This window comes from Plectropomus leopardus, chromosome 23 (assembly GCF_026936395.1).
Source record: "Plectropomus leopardus strain MGB_pleo_1.0 chromosome 23, ASM2693639v1, whole genome shotgun sequence".
Classification (NCBI taxonomy): domain Eukaryota; kingdom Metazoa; phylum Chordata; class Actinopteri; order Perciformes; family Serranidae; genus Plectropomus; species Plectropomus leopardus.
The window spans coordinates 22,233,227-22,252,534 of record NC_142198.1 but is presented as its reverse complement, the minus strand read 5'-3'; the positions used below and the strand labels follow the sequence as shown (position 1 = coordinate 22,252,534).

At 38.4% G+C, this 19,308-nt stretch overlaps 1 protein-coding gene across 2 annotated transcripts; it reads right to left on the bottom strand.

Moving 5' to 3' along the window:
- Window positions 1-4,526: 4,526 nt before the first annotated feature.
- LOC121940124 (uncharacterized) lies at window positions 4,527-19,308 on the bottom strand. Of its 2 annotated transcripts, XM_088073880.1 has the most exons (9): window positions 19,054-19,308; window positions 16,167-16,413; window positions 14,082-14,306; window positions 12,982-13,905; window positions 12,716-12,776; window positions 11,734-11,804; window positions 10,127-10,175; window positions 8,712-8,906; window positions 4,527-7,856 (listed from the first exon to the last, which is right to left on the bottom strand). In XM_088073880.1, the coding sequence occupies exons 1-9, from the start codon at window positions 19,117-19,119 to the stop codon at window positions 7,160-7,162; spliced, it is 2,535 nt and encodes an 844-aa protein (XP_087930006.1). In that variant the 5' UTR covers window positions 19,120-19,308; the 3' UTR covers window positions 4,527-7,159. The 2 variants fall into 2 exon arrangements, with proteins under 2 accessions (XP_087930006.1, XP_087930005.1); XM_088073879.1 differs by lacking the exon at window positions 19,054-19,308 and having other exon boundaries at window positions 16,167-16,549.

Sequence of the window (19,308 nt, the reverse complement as noted above, 5' to 3'; positions counted from 1 at the left end):
GCTAACTACACGCCCCCTTCTTCTTCTACGGCGGCAAGTTAGAAAGAGCGCGATAAAGCGTTTCCGGTGTTTCAACAAAGTAAAGGTCCACTTTGTTTTGTTTTTGGCGCAAGAAAACATTAAAGGACGATGGTTAAAGATTACAGTATATAATATTATCCTAACGTAAGAGTAAGGGCTGTAAATAGATAACAATTTTAAATTATTTTTAAATAAAATGTCGCAAAATAGCAAAAAAAAAAAAAAAAAAAAATCAGTTATAAAGTATAAAGTGACATCTTTAAATTGCCTGGCTTATTTATCCAATAGTCCATAACCCAAAGATTTGTAATTAATTACAACAACTTTATGTTTTAAGCCATAGCTCTTGGATAACTCCTTATATAGTCTTCAGTCCGTCCATATATTGATAATAACAATAAAAATAATAATGCAATTTACTGCAATACTGGATATCTTAAATAGAAAATATAAGATTTTTCAACAACAGTAATAAAGTAGAGATACTGTTGTTACAAATACCAAATTATTATTATTGTTATTATTATTATTATTATCAATAACAATTAATAATTCAATTGTCACACATCAATATATCAATACAATCACTGGTCGAAACTTTAAATATAAAAATTTTAGTTTTTCTAAAGATGAAGTCACACTGACTGAAATCACAGCTTCTCCTTCAGTGTTTTACTCGCTCTGTGTGTTTACTCTGCAGTGCAGACACGCGGGAAACTCCCGCGAAATCCTGAGCAGCACGTGGTGGATCAGAGGAGAAAAACAAGTGTGGAAAAAAAAACACGGCACGTGACGCCCCCCACTGCGGGCTGCATCAAGCTGCACAACACCACGAGGACCGGAAGTTGGCAAGCAAAAGAGAAATGTTTGTAATAATGTCGTTTTCTGGGGGGAAAATTTGTACTTTTGGTAATTATGGGGAAACAAATATATTTTTAGGTAGGTCTATTAAACACACAAACGTGTGATTTGTCTACAACTAAGCCTACAACCAAACATGTAGAGAAAGTACAGTATTCAATAATTAATACTTTTTTCCTATAATGAGTTTAAAGTCATCCTTGTTTCCTGTAAAAAAAAGGATAATTTTACAAAATAAAAAATAAATGTAGTTTGTACTATTTAAAATTTAAATACACCATTATGTTAAAATATGTCATTTCTCGTGGTTTCAGCTTCTCAAAGGTGTCAAATTGATACTTAAATGAGATTTAAAAAATAATCTTAAGGTTTGGGCTGCTGGTTGAACAAAAACATAAGACAGTTGAAGGTTTTTCTGTAAATTATAATATGGAAAATAGCTTTCCATGAGGTCTGTTGAAAAGGCAAAAAATGTGCATTTTGTCACAGTGATTTTAGGGGAGTTTTTAAGAAAAGGTTTGAAAGTGATTTTCTTTTTACTTTAAACATTTTTGGCACATTTTTCTTTAATAATTTTGGTAATGTGTAACGAAAAACAAACATTGGCAAAATGTATTATTATCATCATTTTAAATTTGGTTATTTTTCTTTTTTTTCTTTCTTTTTTTGGTGATTATGAAGATTTCTCTGCTAATGTGTCCAAATGTAATTGTTTGCTGAACATTGAATACCGAGGTGAGCTCAGCATTACGGCAGCCGTCCTTTCAGCTGAAGAGCACATTTAACAACAGTGATATCTCTTTTCTCCTTCAGGCCTTGACCTTTGACCTCTCATCTGCTTTATCTCCTTTTCACTTTCTCTCCTCACCACCTCCTCTTTCACACATCATCCTCCTCTTCTCCTCTATGATGCTAATTACAATGACCTCGGTGTGCGGCGCATGTTTTTCACGCTGCGCTGTGATTGGCCGCTCACAGCTGACACGCAGACCTTCTGCCCAACACCACGGGAGACACGGAAAAATTTGAATCCTTGAAGTGTCTCAAAATCCAAAGCATTTCCTAAAATCTCCTTAAAATTCGACAAAAGTCATAAAACCCTAGAACTGTCCTATAAAATCCTCAAAAACTCTCAAGATCCCAGAAATGTCCTTACACTCTAGAAACATCCTATTTTCACTATGAATGTCCTAAAATCCTATAAATGTCCTCAAATTAGACAAATGTCCTTAAACCCTAATAACATCCTAAAAACCTAGAATTTTCCTCAAGTCCTTGAAATGTCCTTGAATCCTAAAAATGTCCTAAATTCAGAGGTCCTTAAACTGTAAAGATTTATCCTAAAATGCTAGAAATGTCCTGAGATTGGAAAAAATATATGATAAAATCAGAGAAATGTCCAAAATCCCAGAAACGTAATTGAATTTTAGAAACATCCTAAAATTACAGAAATGTCCTTAAATTCTAAAAATGTCCTAAAACTCCGTGTTGTGTTATAAAAGCCTAGATTTGTCCTGTAAAAGCCTCAAAACTTAGAAATGTCCAAAAATCCTTAAAACGTCCTTAAATCCTAGAAATGTCCTGAAATCCTCTAAATGTGCTAAAACCCTAGAAACAACCCTAAATCTTAGAAACATCCCTAAATCTTCTAAATGTGCTAAAACCCTAAAAACGTCATATAAACGTCCTAAAATCCTAAAACCACGTACGGTGCTGCTGTGGCTGGTCTCCTTTCATTTTACAAAAATGGCCCCAAAGCAAAGCCGTTTGAGACTCCCTGTTATAAAATATAACATTAATAAAATATAAAAGTATCATTATAAATCCTACTTGAGGTACTAATGAATAAACCGTACAGAAACAGGAGTGAAGTAAACGTACACGGATCATCATAAATGTACAAAAATGTAAAGCGTCAGTATAAAAGCATCAGGTGACGAGCTCAGGAGCATCATGAACAACATGCTCGTTACCACGGCAACCACTGAGGGGGGGGCAGGACCCGTGGCGACTGACACTTATCCTCCCACTCGTTTGGAGAGTGCGGCGTGTGACCTTCATCCCTGATTTCTCTCTGAAGCGCCTCTTAAACGCTCCGTTTGTCTCGTTTCGGATGCAAATCTGAGCGTTTTTTTAACGTTTCTGTAACATTTGTATCTTTCTGTTCGCTGCGCAGAAACATTTGTCTTATTTTTTCTTTATACCTGTCTAATATTTGTAACACATGGTTTAATGTTATTATGGTATATTCATTTTATTTTTAATTCCATTTTTTTAACTCACATAAAAAACATTTTGCACAGTGTTTACTTTGTAAAAATGTATTATTATTACTATTTATTCTTAATTTTATATCAATTATTTTATATGAATTAGTGTCTTATTTTTCCTTATACACGTCTCATATTTGTAACAGTCTGTTATTATAGTATATTATATAAATTCTATGATTTTTAATTATATTTTCTAAATCACATAAATGCAAACCTTTGCACATTGTATTTATTTTTACATTTTTTTATTCTTAATTTTACATGAATTATATTTTATATGAATTAGTGTCTTATTTTTTCGTTATACATTCTTATATTTGTAACACATAGTTTATTGTTATATTAATTTTGTTATTTTTAATTATAGTTTGTTTAATCACATAAATACAACATTTTGCACAGTGTATTTATTTTGTGAAGTTTTATTCTTAGTTTTATATAAATTATATTTTATATGAATTAGTGCCTTTTTTTCCTTATACATGTCTAATATTTGTAACACATGATTTAATGTTATTATGGTATATTATATTAATTTTATCTTTAATTATATCTTTTAATCACATAAATACAAAATTTTTGCACATCGTATTTATTTTGTTAAATTTTATTTTATTAAGCTATTATGAATTATCGACTTATAATCTGTGCCTTCATTTATTTATTTTTTCTAACTAAGCATCTTGCACAATCCCTTTACCAATTTTTAATTTAATTTAATTTAATTTTATAACAGACATCTAAGGCAGTTTATTTCCTGTTGTTTTTTTGTTGTTGTTGTTTGTTTTTTGTAAATTTTTATGTTATTGTCGTTTGAGTTTGAGTGTTACCACTATTCATTTTAAGTTATTATGTGACGGATATGATGAAAGTTAACGATACAACAGGTGAGGTTTAGGCAAAAAAAAAAAAAAAAACTTGGTTATGGTTAGGAAATTATCTTTTTTTTGTTGCATCACGAAACGCTGCAATGTCTAGATATTTAAAAAAAAAAAAATAGATTAATCAATTAATTAATTAAAAAACTTTTTTTGCAGGTCACAAAAAAAAAAAATGCAGGAATTGCAGCGATGATTCGCCATCGTCCTGTGCCGGAGAGTAAAGGCCAAGTGAGATTAATTAAACTTTATTGATCATTGCAGCAGCAAACAGTAACAGGGTACAGCAGAGAAAAACAATAATTTAAATAAAAAATATTACGTAAAAAAAAAAAAAAGAAGATGATTGTTTGTGTTGAACGTTAAGGAGATTTTTTTTTTTAAAAAATAATTTCATGCTTCTTCGTGTCGAAATAAAATAAAATCCGAGCAGGCAGAAATCGGCTCAGCACCATTGATCGGAGATACATTAAAACGTGTGCGTGTGCAGACGCTCTGTGTGTGTGTGTGTGTGTGTGTGTGTGTGTGTGTGTGTGTGTGTGTGTGTGTGTGTTTTAGGTTTGAAAGGTGATGACGTCACTTCCTGTCGCTAGTAATTGACATTTTCGGGCTCTTCGATGTTTTTTTTTTCGCAAACTTGCATCCAAAAAGATGTTTGCTGCCCCCCGATGGACAAAATGTGAAACACGATATTAAACTCAGAGCATGAATTAATAAACTGTGGCACAAATAAGTTAAACTCTCGGCAATTTTAACAAGTAATACTCATTAAAATATGTATTTTAGACTCTACGGTCAGACGTCCGTGAACAGGAAGTGACGTTTTTGGTAAATTAACCCTGATTGAAGCTGCAGAGCAGTGTGTTAAAAAAAAGGCTTAAATATTCTAAAATGACTTTTTGTTTGTTTCAGCAAAACTACATATAGTGCAACTTTAAATTAAGACATTTTCAGACTCCTGGGAGCCTCCTGTTGTTGTTTATGTGTCAACACAAATACATTATTATCAATATACAACACAAATATTAGAAATATCATCGCCGTCCTCCAGAAAACCGCAACGCTTCAAAAACCCTCAAAGAGACACCGGAGGAGAGATTCTGCTTTTGAAATAATTCTGTCTGAAAATCTTTAAATACATTAAATACATTCACCGAAACAACCATCTATACTCCTCACTGGTGCTTTTTCATTATTATAAAACAGCTTTTTAAAACATATATTATCTAAAAAATTAATTAACTCAGAACTGAATTAGAACAGATTATTTAAATATAACTTAGGGACTGTTCGTTATTTATGAAATAAAAAAACGGTGCAAAAAAGGAGGCATGTCGGATCATTTTTGAAGTACTGGGGAGGGACTGTAAATTATATTTATTTTACTGCCATTTTTAAGAAAGTAAAGCTGTTTTTTTGTTGGGGTTTTTTAGCCCCAAGAAAAAAATTTAAGATTTTTGGCGATTTTTAAAAGAAAACAAATGTTTTTTGTTTACAACTTTTTTGTAAATTTTTAAAGAAAACATTTTTTTCTTCTTTAACAGAAAACGTGTTTTCTTTTAAAATAAAATGTGGCCTTTTTAATGAAAACATGTTGGCACTTCTTTTTATTTACAATTTTTTGGTAATTTTTTTTTAATTTAAATTGTTTTTGTGAATTTTAAAGAATAAAATGGCCTTTGTTTTTTTGTCTTTGGACATTTTTTGGCATATTTTAAAAGTAAAAACTTGGGATTTTTTTCCTTTAAAAATATTTGGTGATGATTTTTTAATTTCTCTTCTTTTTTTCTTTTCTTTAATATTCTGTGATTCTTAATGAAAACAGGTATAAATAATCCAACAGCGCTCCTGATGAACAGTCCAGCTCCAAAATTAGAAAATACATTTTTGGTGGCAGATATAAATGAATATGTGAGAAACTCTGATTAGTGTTCATCACTTTAATGTTGCAGCTTTTTAAGACGTTAAAAGTTAATTTAAATTACTTAATATTCTTCTGGGGAGTTTAATCCGTAATAATTCATCATAATTTAATTGTTTGTTTTTTTTATAATAACAATTTAAATCTGCAACTAGCAACTAAAGTTTTCAAATAAATGAAGTGAAGTAAAAAGTGCAACATTTGTCTCTGAGATGTAATGGAGCGAAAATAAAAGTATTCAAGTAAAGTGAAAGTACCTCAAATGTGTACTTCAGCACAGAGTAAATGTACTCAGTTACATTCCATTATTGTTGCTCAGAGCACAGCAGGAGCAAAGTTTACATTGCTTTCGGACATTTCTTTTATCCAAAAAAATAAATAACTAAATAAATAAATTGTAAATAAATAATAATAATGTTATGGAAACAGGCGACATCATCCCGACCCTCCAGCTGATTAATTAAAATCATTTAAGTGATTTTTCACCTAAAAACAACAGAATCAACAAATTATCTACGCGGCAAAGTGTTTAATATTTAAAAACGTGTGACGGGAGGATTTTCAGAGCGCGTGTTTTTCTGAAGGACGGGAGCGACAGGCAGTAAATATGTCACACGGTAACGAGCTCAGAGTTCGGTGGTTATATGACGAGTCAACGCAGGCAGCAAAAATCACGAGCATGATGCAAAAAATCCAATAAAGTCAAAAACGTTCCTCAGCGCTTCAGTGCAGAGCATAACAGTATCTGATCGACATTCACAGACAGAGGAGGAGCAGAGGAGGAGCAGGGGGAGCAGGAGGAGAGAGGAGAGAGGAGAGAGGAGCAGGAGGAGAGAGGAGAGAGGAGCAGGAGGAGAGAGGAGAGAGGAGAGAGGAGCAGGAGGAGAGAGGAGGAGGGGGAGCAGGAGGAGGAGAGAGATGGAAGAGAGAGGAGGAGGAGAGAGGAGGGAGGAGCAGGGGGAGAGAGGAGAGAGGAGAGAGGAGCAGGGGGAGAGAGGAGGAGGAGGAGGAGGAGGAGGAGGAGCAGGGGGAGAGAGGAGAGAGGAGCGAGGAGGAGGAGAATGGAGGAGGAGGAGCAGGAGAAGGAGAGAGGAAGAGGAGAGAGGAGAGAAGAGGAGCAGGAGAAGGGGAGGAGAGAAGAGAGTAGGAGCAGGAGGTGGAGGAGTGGGGGAGGAGGAAAGGAGGAGAAAAAGGAAAAAAAGCATTTACAAAGAAGTTGTCAGACCAAGGTAACTGAGGAAGGAGTGTTTGGAGGAGGAAGACGAGGAGGAAGACGAGGAGCAGGAGGAGGAGGAGGAGGAGTAAGATGAGAGGGGGGAGGAGGAGGAGGAGCGTGGTTTCAGAGAGATGAGTGTGGTGATGGGGAGCAGAGGAGACAGCTCCCTCCATCCGGCCCGGTCAGAGAGCGAGGGGTGAAGAGGAGGCAGAGAGGAGGAGGAGGAGGAGGAGGAGGAGGAGGAGGGAGGCGCGGCGTTGTGTGCGCTCGGCGGTGTGTGCAGTCGCTGAACGTGTTTGTGTGCGCGCTGATTGTCTCCGTGCACGTACGAGCGGTGTGTGTGCACGTCGCCGGGGTGTTTGACCTTGCAGTGGAGGCGCAGACTGTCCCTCCGCTTGGCGCTGTAGGGGCAAAGGTCGCAGGTGAACGGCCTCTCGCCCGTGTGCACGCGCACGTGCTCCACCAGCTTGTTGGCTGTCCGCGTCAGGTGGCCGCACCGGTCGCACCGGTACTGGTTGCCTTGGCGATGACCCTGGAAGTGAACCAGCAGCTCCTGTTGCCCTGGAAACGACCTCTGGCAGATGCGGCAGCGATGCTCGGAGGTGCTATTCTCCGGCTGGGTTGCCATGGCAACTGACAGAGCGCTGCTGGAGGCGGCGGCAGCGGCGGGTGGGGTGACGGGGCATCTGGGAGTCAGGAGGTGAAGGGAAGGGTTACAGACGCACGAGCCGAAAATAAAACAGAGACACACACACACACACACACACACACACACACACACACACACACACACACACACACACACACACACACACACACACACACACACACACACTGAGCGCTGCACCTGCTCGATGCTGCAGACTTCAGTCCCTCTGACTCTCAATATTATTTTGGGAAAAAGTTATTTTTGACAATAAAGCTAAAAAGTCATAATACTTTTAAAAACAAAAATTTAAAAGGCAAGTATTCAGCAGACTTTATTTTTATTTAAAAAGCTGTAAAATTTGGAGAAAAGTGTCATAATAATCAGAGACCAAAGTCAAAACTGATTATATAAAAAAGTTTTTTTAAGATCTAAAAATGTAATGTTATGAGAATAAAATAAAATTGACTTGACCAGAATAAAGTTGTATTTTCAATAAAGTTGTGCAACATAATATTTTGTAATAAAAAGAGACCGAAGCCAAAATTGATAATATTAAAGTCTTTTTTCAAAGGCTAAAAATGTCATGTTGTGAGAATGAAGTTATTTCTTCAATAAAGTTGTACAACATGACAAAAAGAAAAAAGTCTAAAATGTACAAAAAACAAAGATGTAATATTGTCAGAAAAAATCACAATATTTTGAGGAAAAGTAATAAAACTTTCAGAATAAAGTTTTAGTATTTCAACATTTTTTTTTTTTTTTTTTAAAACATTATCAGGTTTTCTCAGAAAGAATAAGTCACATTATTCTCAAAAATGTCCAATTTCTAAACTAATAAAAATATTTTAGGACATTACTGTTTAATATATATTAATATTTAAAGTGAGCCCACCTGAGGTCTGCGTCGGCGCCCGTGCTCCCCTGAATGTGCGTGTTGGCGTGAGCCCTCATCTCCGCCTCCTGATTGGTCGAGTGGTCGCACACGCAGCAGTGCAGCGAGAAGGAGCCGTGCTCCCATTGGCGGTGCTCCGTCATGTGACTCTGGAAAAGGGCGCGGCCGTCCGTCTCAAAGCCGCACACATGACACCTGGAGGGGCAGGTGGAGGTATGTGTTACAGTTGCCGTGGTAACAGGCATCTAAAATCTGTATATGTAATAAATAAACGACCTTGTTGTGCGCCGACGTCTTCGGACGCTTTCTGATCGGTAAACAACAATAAACAGCTTCGCGTTCATCAGACAGACGCAGAACGTCAATATAAAATAATAATGTTTCTGTAGTTTTTTTTAATTATTTCATGGCTTTTATAATTATTTTGTTTATACTAATTACACACGAAAGATACATTTTTTTAATGCTGTTCTGGTTAATTTTAACCTTCTGAAACCTAAAGTATTTCAACCTTTAACCCCTAAAAAAATGTAATTTTTTTCAAATATTGCATGAAATTAGTAGATTTAGAAAAAAAAAATTTAAAAAAGCAAGGGGGAAATGTCTAGGGAAAAAAGAAAAAAAGCAAAAGAAAAACTATATTTATAGTTTATTATCTTTATGTATTATTGTGTTTTTATTTGTATTCTTTGATCCTTTTTACTCTGTAAAGTGTCTTTGAGTTCCCCGAAAAGCACTCTATAAATAAAATGTATTATTATTATTATCATGTTAAGGAAATACATTTTAAACGCTTTTTTATGTTATTCTTTGTTTTTATTTGGTAAAATGTTGCTCTTCTTACTAATTTCTTTAAAATTTGAATCTCCCAGCGGTGGGTCGTACACATAACAGGGTTCCCCACACATTTATTTATTCGTGGCAGCCCACCACAATTAAATTATCTACCACCACGAATAGATTTTCTGATTTTGGAGCTGTTGGAACAAACATACAGCACCGCAGTGTCGGAGTGCAGAGCGTACACACGGAGCAGCAGAACGTCGGGCACAGTGAGAGTGAAACCGTTCACTCAGGACTCGTGGCAGCCGGCGGCTCTGAGGCAGCGGACGCAGCAGTTCAGCAAAGTTGCTGTCACCTGCTGCTCGTCCCTGTCGTGCGTATCGCCGGCATTACTACCCCCGCTGCCGTGATCGTAACTTTTCATACAGAACAGCGAAGCTGGTAAAAGAGGCTTTTTGTGAAGGCCGATTTTAGTCATCAACCGCATGAGGACATTTTAGGACAGTGGGGACAGTTTGAGCAGTCCTCGCTGCTTCAGAGGCTGGTATTAATGTTTTCATGGTTGGTTTCAGGGTCTGAGGGAGTCCAGGATGTCAGTGCGAGTCCTTAGTGCATGTGTTTGTTTGTGTTACCTGTAGAAGAACGAGCAACCTGCGGCCTGATCCCTGCTGGTTCTGGTTTCTGTGAGAACAAAAGAAACAGTTTATATTCTGCTTAAACGGTCCACGAAATAAATCCTCTGCTGCCATATTTTAAAATCGACTAATGATGCGTCCCTGTGGAGGCTGTTATTGGTAAACTCCTCCATGACTGCAGACTGTTTAGTCACTTCACTTCAGTACCGTCTTTATTTTAAACCCCGAGGGCGACGTGGTGGCAGCGTAAATCCATAACACAGATAAAACACAGCGCACTGAGAGACAATCATTAAAAAGCAATAATAATAACAATAAGGCTGCATTAAAAAAACACTGCAGGCCGATAAATTACCCAAAAGTGTTTGTTTAGAAAAGTCAGCTCAGTGTGTATCGAAGTGTTTGTGCTTTTAAACTCATCCACCTGAAGGAGGAAACTGAAATAAGCTTAATACAAAAACAGCCGCCCTGCCGACAGACCCGCTGCTGCGACTGGCCGACATTAAATTATTGATTTATTCGTTTTTTTAATAACAAATAAACATCTAAATATTTAGAAATAAACTTGACATTTAAGGGTGAAATAATGCCCCATAATCCTTTATTTTACCACATTTTTAAAGAAAACATGCACAGGTTAAAAAAAAAAGGTCTGTAATTTTACATTCTTAAAATTATTTAAAGTGATTTTTTTCATACAAAGTTTTTGTTGAGGATTTTTTTTGAGACATAAAAATTATCAATGAATTTTCAAATTCCCAAAAGTCCTTGAAAAGAAATTTAATAATTTTTTTTCTTAAAAATGATTTGTTTGGAACGACGGTTGTCTTTACAAATAATATGTTGGCATTATTTTTTTTTCTCAAAAGGATTTTGGTAATTTTTTAAAGAAGAAATTTAAATTATTTTTTATCTATTTAAAAAAAAATGCTGGCAATCATTAAAGAAAACATGCCTTCCAGACATTCACCAACAATTACAGAATTTATCACAGCCAGAAACTATTAAAAAAAAAGAAATTGTTGGATCTGAACACATCACGTGAAATAAAATCCATGATTTTTCCAAAAACGTTCCAGGCCTGGAAATTTCTATTGGCAAATTCCATGACTTTTCCAGGTTTTTAATGACTGTATGAACCCGGGGCTTCAACACTACCCCCAAACAAAGCTGATAGATCGATTATTAATGTAGCTGATGGGTTATTGATCTGGGGAAGCAGAGTTGAGGCTGAAGTTGGCGTCTTGTTGCTCAGCAGCATCACATCCTGCCACTCATCGTTATTGCGATGCTTTAATCCTTCCACTCTGACTGCCCGTGTCAGTTTTCATTATTGCACATTACGCTGAGGTTGGCGAGCGAACACGCCAATGATAAACACTGAGTCAGTGCACGATTAAAAAAAAAAAAAAAAAACTCCCATGAGACGGAGATCAACATTCAAAGATCGACGCCTCCTCAAGCAAAACGGGAGCAGCTGATTCCTCTCACGCTGCATCTTCATCTGAGCGTCCAAGAACACGCACAACATCTACTGCAGCTCTGTGTGTGCGTGTGCGTGTGCGTGTGTGTGTGTGTGTGTGTGTGTGTGTGCAGAGTATTACCATGTGGAGGCTGCTGAGAGCTCAAAAGAGGGGAGGAGCGGAGCGGGTCCACATTCACCTTCAAAACAGGACTGTAGGAAAGGGCAACACACACACACACACACACACACACACACACACACACACACACACACACACACACACACACAAATATATAAGGTGCTTCTCAAAGTCAAGCAAGAATCCTTAGACGGCATTTCAGCGAGGCTCAATTTTAATCCCGCTGAAGGACTGTTTCAATGTTTCGGATCCTTCGAACTTTGAAGAATTGCAGAGTAAAGACGTATTTCTTTCTTTTCACAGAACTAGACCGTCTCTGCAGTAGAAATGCGCAAATACTTTGGAAATTGGTGCTACATGACCAAAAATGTATTGTTAAATTATTAAATGTACTTATTTATTGTATGCACTAATGTACTTCAGCTGGCTGCACAAGAATTTGCCCCAATAAAGATTTCTTGAACCTGAACTTAAGAAAAAAAACAGTGAAAAAAGGACTGTAGCCTTCTCTTTTAACCAAGAGGTCGAAAACCTACAACTACCAGAATGCACTGCGCTGCACCGGACCAATGGACGCTCTCATTGGCTCGTCCATTTGACACGACGGAAGCCGGCTGGTAACAATCTCGTATTACAGCTAAACAGGGCACGAAAATATGTTTCTAAAAACATTTAAGGTGAGAGATCAAACACAGAAACAGAACTGTAGTTTTTATTTGATCGGCGCTGCGTAGTTTTACTGTTTGCACTTGGTTTGGGCCAGTGTGAAAATTTTAGCTAGACAAGTGTCGAGGTCGGCTAGCTCGGTTTATTAGCCGTTTTGGTGTTTCATTATGAGTTTCTGAATTCCTTGAACTTCTTTCTTTGGACCCGTCCTACCAAAGAAACATCCTTGACTTCGAGAATCACTTAAATCATAAACAAAGCAGGTCGAGAGGTCAAAGTGTCCACATGACGTCGCTGTCTGATGACAGGAAGTTACCTTACTCTGAGGGGCGGAGTCATCGGCTCCACCGGCCGACTGTTGGATTTACTGACTCTCTCTGCAGGGAGACAAACAGAGTTCACCTGCTGTTATAACACTTTATTCACTGTGTTAATAAAGACAAATGCAAAATGATCTGTGGACATTTGATGTTATTTCACATTTTTCACGTTTTATCTATTATTAACTGTCTTATTTATTTAAAATGGGAGTCAAACTCATATTTGGCCAAAAAGAAAAGGTGAGTCTGTCTGTGTTTTTACCTGAGAGCTGGTGCAGCAGCGTGGACGCCAGGTTCACCGACATGTCCTGCCACAGCACGGCCCTGAGGCACTGGTCCTCCATCTTGGCTCCGAAGAACAGCTGCTCCTCCGACTTTGCTCCTGAGAAAACGTGGTCCGACATCTTGGCTCCAGAGTGAAGCCGGTTTTCCATTTTGGTTGCAAAGAGAAGCTGGTCCTCCATCTTGACTCCAGAGAGGAACTTGTTGCTCATCTTGGCCGCAGAGAAAGGCCGCTCTGCAAGTTTTGCTTTAAGGAGAAGCTGGTCCTCCATTTTGGCTCTAGATAGGAGCCGGTCCTCCATTTTGGTTCCAGATAGAAGCCGGTCTTTGATTTTGGCTCCAGATTGAAGCCGGTCTTCTATTTTGATTCCAGATAGAAGCTGGTCTTCCGTTTTGACTCCAGATTGAAGCCGGTCTTCCAATTTGACTCCAGATTGAAGCCAGTCCTCCATTTTGACTCCAGATTTAAGCTGGTCCTCCGTTTTGGCTCCAGATTGAAGCCAGTCCTCCATTTTGGCTCCAGATGGAAGTCGGTCTTCCACTTTGGCTGCAGAGACACCATGATCCTCCAGTTTCACTCTGAACTGAAACTTGTTGGCCCCGGGGACGACACTGTCTGCCGTTTTGGAGCCGGGCTGGCAGCCTCCAGTGTAAAACATGTCTTCTATTTTGAAGTCATGGACACACTGATCCGCCATTTTGGCTCCGCGGAGCAGCTGCTCGGGGACCTGCTCCTCTGTTTTAATGCTGAAGAGATGGTGGCTCGCCATCGCAGAGGGAGGTGGGGTTATCTCTTTTGGGATTGGTCGATTGTGGACGAGGTCGGAGGCAGCCAATGAGTCGACCTCCATCGGTTCTTCTTCTTCTTTGACCCTCACCGCGCGGCTGCTCACTTCCTGTCGCTCTGTGATTGGTGGGAAATCTGTCAGTTATTCGCCTGCTATCAGACACGTTGAACAAGTCATTCCCAGTATATATATATATATATATATATATACATACACACACACACACACACACACACACACACACACACACACACACACACACACACACACACACACACACACACAGCTGTACCTGCCAGTTTCCTCAGCAGGTCTGAGGCCAGTGTGTCCGTGGCGGCGTTGCCATCAGGTGTGTGTGAGAGTGACGGCGGCTCCGGACTCGCCCCGGGGCCGTCCGGTGACAGAGCGAGGCCGGGCTCGTCCTGCTGCCCGCCACGCACCTCCGGCAGGGCCTCACGCCTCTGAAGCTCCGCCTCCGCCTGCCTCCCAGGATGCATCTGGGCCTTCTGGGTCGCCTCTGAAGAAAAAGACAAAAGAGGTAAATAGATTAAAGTTCACATTACAGCCTGAGAGCATACGGCAGTGACACTCAACTTATGGCATGTGGACCAAATCTGGCTCCTGACAGCGTGCGAGGTGGCCCCCAAACATTTTTTAATTCACAAAAAATAAAGTGATTCACACAGAATTGATTTTGTACTTTTAGTCTCCATAAGGTGTCAAAGTGCATAAAACAGCATCAAAATAGAGGTTTTTTATAAAAACAGTGACAGTGGAGAATCCCCCACACCCAAACAGAGGTCCTAGCCAAGAACCTAATGTCCGAAAATCTAAGAAATGCCCTAAAATCCTCGAAAACATCCTTGAAATCCTAAAAACGTCCGAAAATCCTCAAATCGTCCTAAAATCCCAGAAACATCTTAAATCAAAGAAATGCCCTAAAATCTGCTGCGACTGGCCTCGAGCATCTGTCATTTTGCAAAAGTGGGCCCCTGAGCAAAGCCACTTGAGTATCCCTGCCATACGGTTTGCACACTACATGGCCAAAAGTATGTGGACACTTGTAAATGTACTTACAGTATAAATCTGTCCGCTGTGACTGTTAAAGTCTGACATATGCATTTTTGTAAAAGCAAGATTTTGATGTAATAGTTGAGGTGAAGCTCATTTTGAACTATTGACTAATGATTATTTTCATCATGGATTCATCTGCTGATTATTTTAACAATTAATCGATTGTTTAGTTTGTAAAAAATACTGAAAATAGAGCGAAATGTTTGTCACAATGACCCAGAGTCCACGATGTTTGTTTTGTCGGTCCAAAACTCAGCGTGATTACTGATACATCAGAATTATGAAGATCACACAGCTAATGGTCTTGAGTTGGTTAACGATGTGAAAGCTGCAAATGTGGAAACTCCCATCTCAGTCATCCGTCCCACATGACGCGACCCGACTGTTGAGCTCATCCCAAACGTGTTGGTCGAGGTCGAGGTCGGGCCGTGTCAGCTCTTTCACACACTAAACTGGGAGAGCATTTCTTCTTGAAGCTGGTTTTCTGCATGTTGAAACAGGAAAAATTGTCCCCAAACTGTTCCCACAAAGCACTCGATTATCTAAAATTTCAGCTTAAAGATTTTGAGCTATAAGAAGCCAAAACCAAACAAACAGCCAAAAGTTCATATACATTTTACCATCAATTTCTTTGATTTTTCCATGACTTTAAGGTACTTTTTTTAGAACATACCTTCTCTGAAACGACCGCTGATACTTCATTTCGGTTTATTTTCAAATGTTTAGCATTTTTTTTTGCAACTGTTTTTTTTGGAAATTTTTTAAAGAAAAAAGAAATTATCAATTTTTTTCCTTAATTTTTTTTTTTTAGTTTGGAAAGCACGATTTATTTCTTTATTTTTCTTTACATTTTTTTGGCAATTTGTAAATTGGCTACTTTTTTCCTAAAAAAATGTTTAGTCAGTTTGGAAGGCACAATTTCTTCTTTTTTTTTAAATTTGGCTTTTTTTAAATATATTTTTAGGCAATTTTTATAGCATAAAAGCATTTTTTTCCTTAAACATTTTTGGTTTGGAAGGCACATTTTCTTTAAATGTCTCTGGCAAATTTTTAAAGAAAAAAAAACATTGGCAATGTTTTCTTTAAAAGTGTCAAATTTTCCTGTTTTCCACAACTTTTCCAGGGTATATTTTGTTTTACTGGGCCAAAAATAATGCTTTTTGCAAATGCAGTGACTTTTCCAGGTTTTCATGACTGTACAAACCTCGTGTTCAGTTACTAAATAATGAATCAACTACAGTACTTTATAATATGTGTGCAAACTGTGTGTGTGTGTGTGTGTGTGTGTGTGTGTGTGTGTTACCTGACAGCCTGATGAGGAGGTCAGACGCCATCTTGGTGCTGACATCCGGGCTGAAGAGAGAGGTGGCTGCTGGGAAGGGACTCGAACCTGTGGCGTTTGTGTCCGGTGTGTGTTCAGCGCGCGTGTCGGGCACGCTCAGCAGGCGAGCATCATCACTGCAGCTGGTGTGTGTCTTTGTGTGTGTGTTTGCGGGGTGTGTGTGTCGTTTGGCTGCATCAGAGGGAGGCTGCAACACACTCGACCCACGCTTCATTTTCCGGTGTGTGTGTGTGTGTGTGTGTGTGTGTGTGTGTTTGTGTGTGTGTTTGTGTGTGTGTGTGTGTGTGTTTGTGAAAAGAGAGGGAGTCAAAACTCAGAGGAGAGGAGGGCAAGAGAGAAGGAAGAGGAGTAAGAGGAGGAGGAAGGCAGCGATGCTAAAATAAGACGAGTGTGTTTTCTAACATATGGAAGTGAGGAGAGCATGATGGAGGGAAAAAAAGGAGAGATGAGGAAGAGGAGGAGCACGGAGGAGAGAAAACGCTGGCTCTCATTGACCTGGAAGAGAGAGAGAGAGGAGGAGATGGATTGAAAGAGGAGGAGGACAACGAGGACGAAGGGCGAGAGAGGACAGAGGAGGAAAAAGAGGGAGATAAAAGGAGGAAGAGGAGAAGAAAAGGAATATGAACAAAGTGAATCTGTGAATGAATAAATTATTGAATGGAAAAAGGCCCAATAATAAGGGGATAAATCATCCCCGTTATCGCCATGGCAACGGACCCCGCTGTGTCGTCTCCTGCCCTGACCTTCCCTCCGACAAACACTCATCGCTTATGATCAATAATCATCAATAACCGCTTCCGCCTGACACCAGCTGTTAGTCCTGATCACTTATGTGCCCTCGCAGTAAAACATATGATTTTAACAATATTTAGCAGCCATCCTTTGTGATTAAATACATATTATTTAAATGTAATAAAAATTAAAAAATAATAAATCTGCAGTGGTGTTCCACAAAAAAAGACAAATAATAAAATGTCTTCATTATAATCAGAATAATTTTCATTTACACACATAATAATGTATGTGGAAAATATATATGAATGTAACAAGTATTTCAAAATTTTCCTATTTAAAACCCTAAAACAGCTTGAGTTTATAGAGTGTAAACTTAAATTGTTTAAAAGATTCTGAACACAATATATATATTCATTCATTATTGTGCAATAAAATATTAAGTGAGACAAAAAGAAAACAATAAAAAAATAGAACTAAAATAAAATACGGTAAATTAGAATTGCTCTGATATTGTCTAAAGACTACCACAGACATTTACCAAGTGACAATATAAATAAACAAATAAAATTATTTAACATAATAATTTTAAATTAAATTAAAGATGTATTCTGAACCTCATCCACAGATTTAAACATTTTAGCCGCGTATTGTTACATTTGGAAAAATATTCAATAATAATTATAAAATATAAAATAAAAATATATATATATAAATATAAAATGTAAAAATATTCAATGGGACAAAAGAAAATAGTAAGTAAAATAAAATAATGTAAATGCACAAAATTTAATTAAATTGTTTAAATGTGTCTTCTATATCCCACCCACAAATTTAGACATTTTAGCCTTGTGTTGTTACAATAGGAAAAATATATCAAAAAAAATAATAATAATAATAATAATAATAATAAATAGTAAAATAAAAATAAAAACAATTTAAAATAAAAAAAAAAAAAAAACCCTGCTGGCATACTGCATAATACCTCCTTGGTAAAAATACTTAAAACAAATTACAAATACCGCAATGTGATATATTTTACACATAATAAATCTGAATCTGGGACAGATATTTTTAAAAAAATTTTAAAAATATATGAATAAAAATACAAAAATGTATAAATTCAAATTTGTAAACAGACACATTTGATTTCCAGAATTAAAACCTAAAATTAAATCACATTAAATGAAAAGTGTATTCTTAATCCCATCCACTATTTTTACAAAAATCATTTTAGCCTCCTATTATTACATAGAGAAAAATATTAACTGAGAAAATAAATAAAAGAAAAATAATTTTTCTAATTAAAATGAAACCTCGAGATAATAAATACAAAAAAACGTTTTTACAAAAAATGCAAAAAAATAAATGAAAATAAAAAATAAATTAAAAAAAGACATTTAAAAAAAAAGAAAAATATATTAAGTTACGAAACATTTAAATAAAAAACAATAACTTCCATTAATATATTTTAAGGGATAAAATGCGGCTGTAAAATGAAACTGTGTCTAAACTGATTTGACGTTACCGGCAGCCTGTTCGTCGCCTCGGTTCACCGCCGTTACCCTCATCGACCCCGCTCCGTTCAGCCTCCGTCTCTAGGCGACACAGCACCGGGCTGCCGCCACCGCATCCGCATCCGCCGGGGAGCGAAAATGACCGGGCACCGGTTTCCTCCGCCACCCCCTCTCCCTCCTCCCCTCCCCGCGGTGTCGGTCGGTCGGTGTCAAACCCCGGAGCCCCGCCGTTAGCTGGTTACCCCCCCGCTGCAACATGGCTGAACGGCTCACACCGACTCACAAAGTCAGCTCCCGGTGAGCGACAACGGGACTCCTCAACCGCAATTACAGACGTTTTTAACGTTTTTTTGTCCGGTTACCGGGAACGAGGGCAGGTGTCAAGAGCCCAGCCGTTACCCCAACCTCCCGGTCCTCCCTCCCTCCCTCCCTCGCGCTCTCTGCTCGCGCTCTCCCGCAACATGGCTGAACGGTAACCCGACCTCACAGGACCTCAAAAGTCATTTTCCCGGGTCAGATAGCGCCGATAACCGGCCACCGTGAGCGCCAACCCGCCCCGGGACTCACCATCCGCTCCCATCTCTCCCTCCGTGACTTACCGGTACCGGGAGGGCAGGTGGCGGCGGCGGCGGCGGAGGAGGTGTCGGTGGTGCAGTCCGGGGCATAGCCTATATATAGACTATACATTTCTCCCATTTTCCCTCCTTTTTTTCTTCTATTTTTTCTCCCGTTTTCCGGTTTCTCCTCCGGTCTGAGCCAAAGAAACGGCGAGCGGATGATCCGTTTCTCCCCGCGAGCCCGAGGATGACGGGTCGGTCACCGAGCAGGGCAGATGGAGGTTTCCGCCTCCTCTG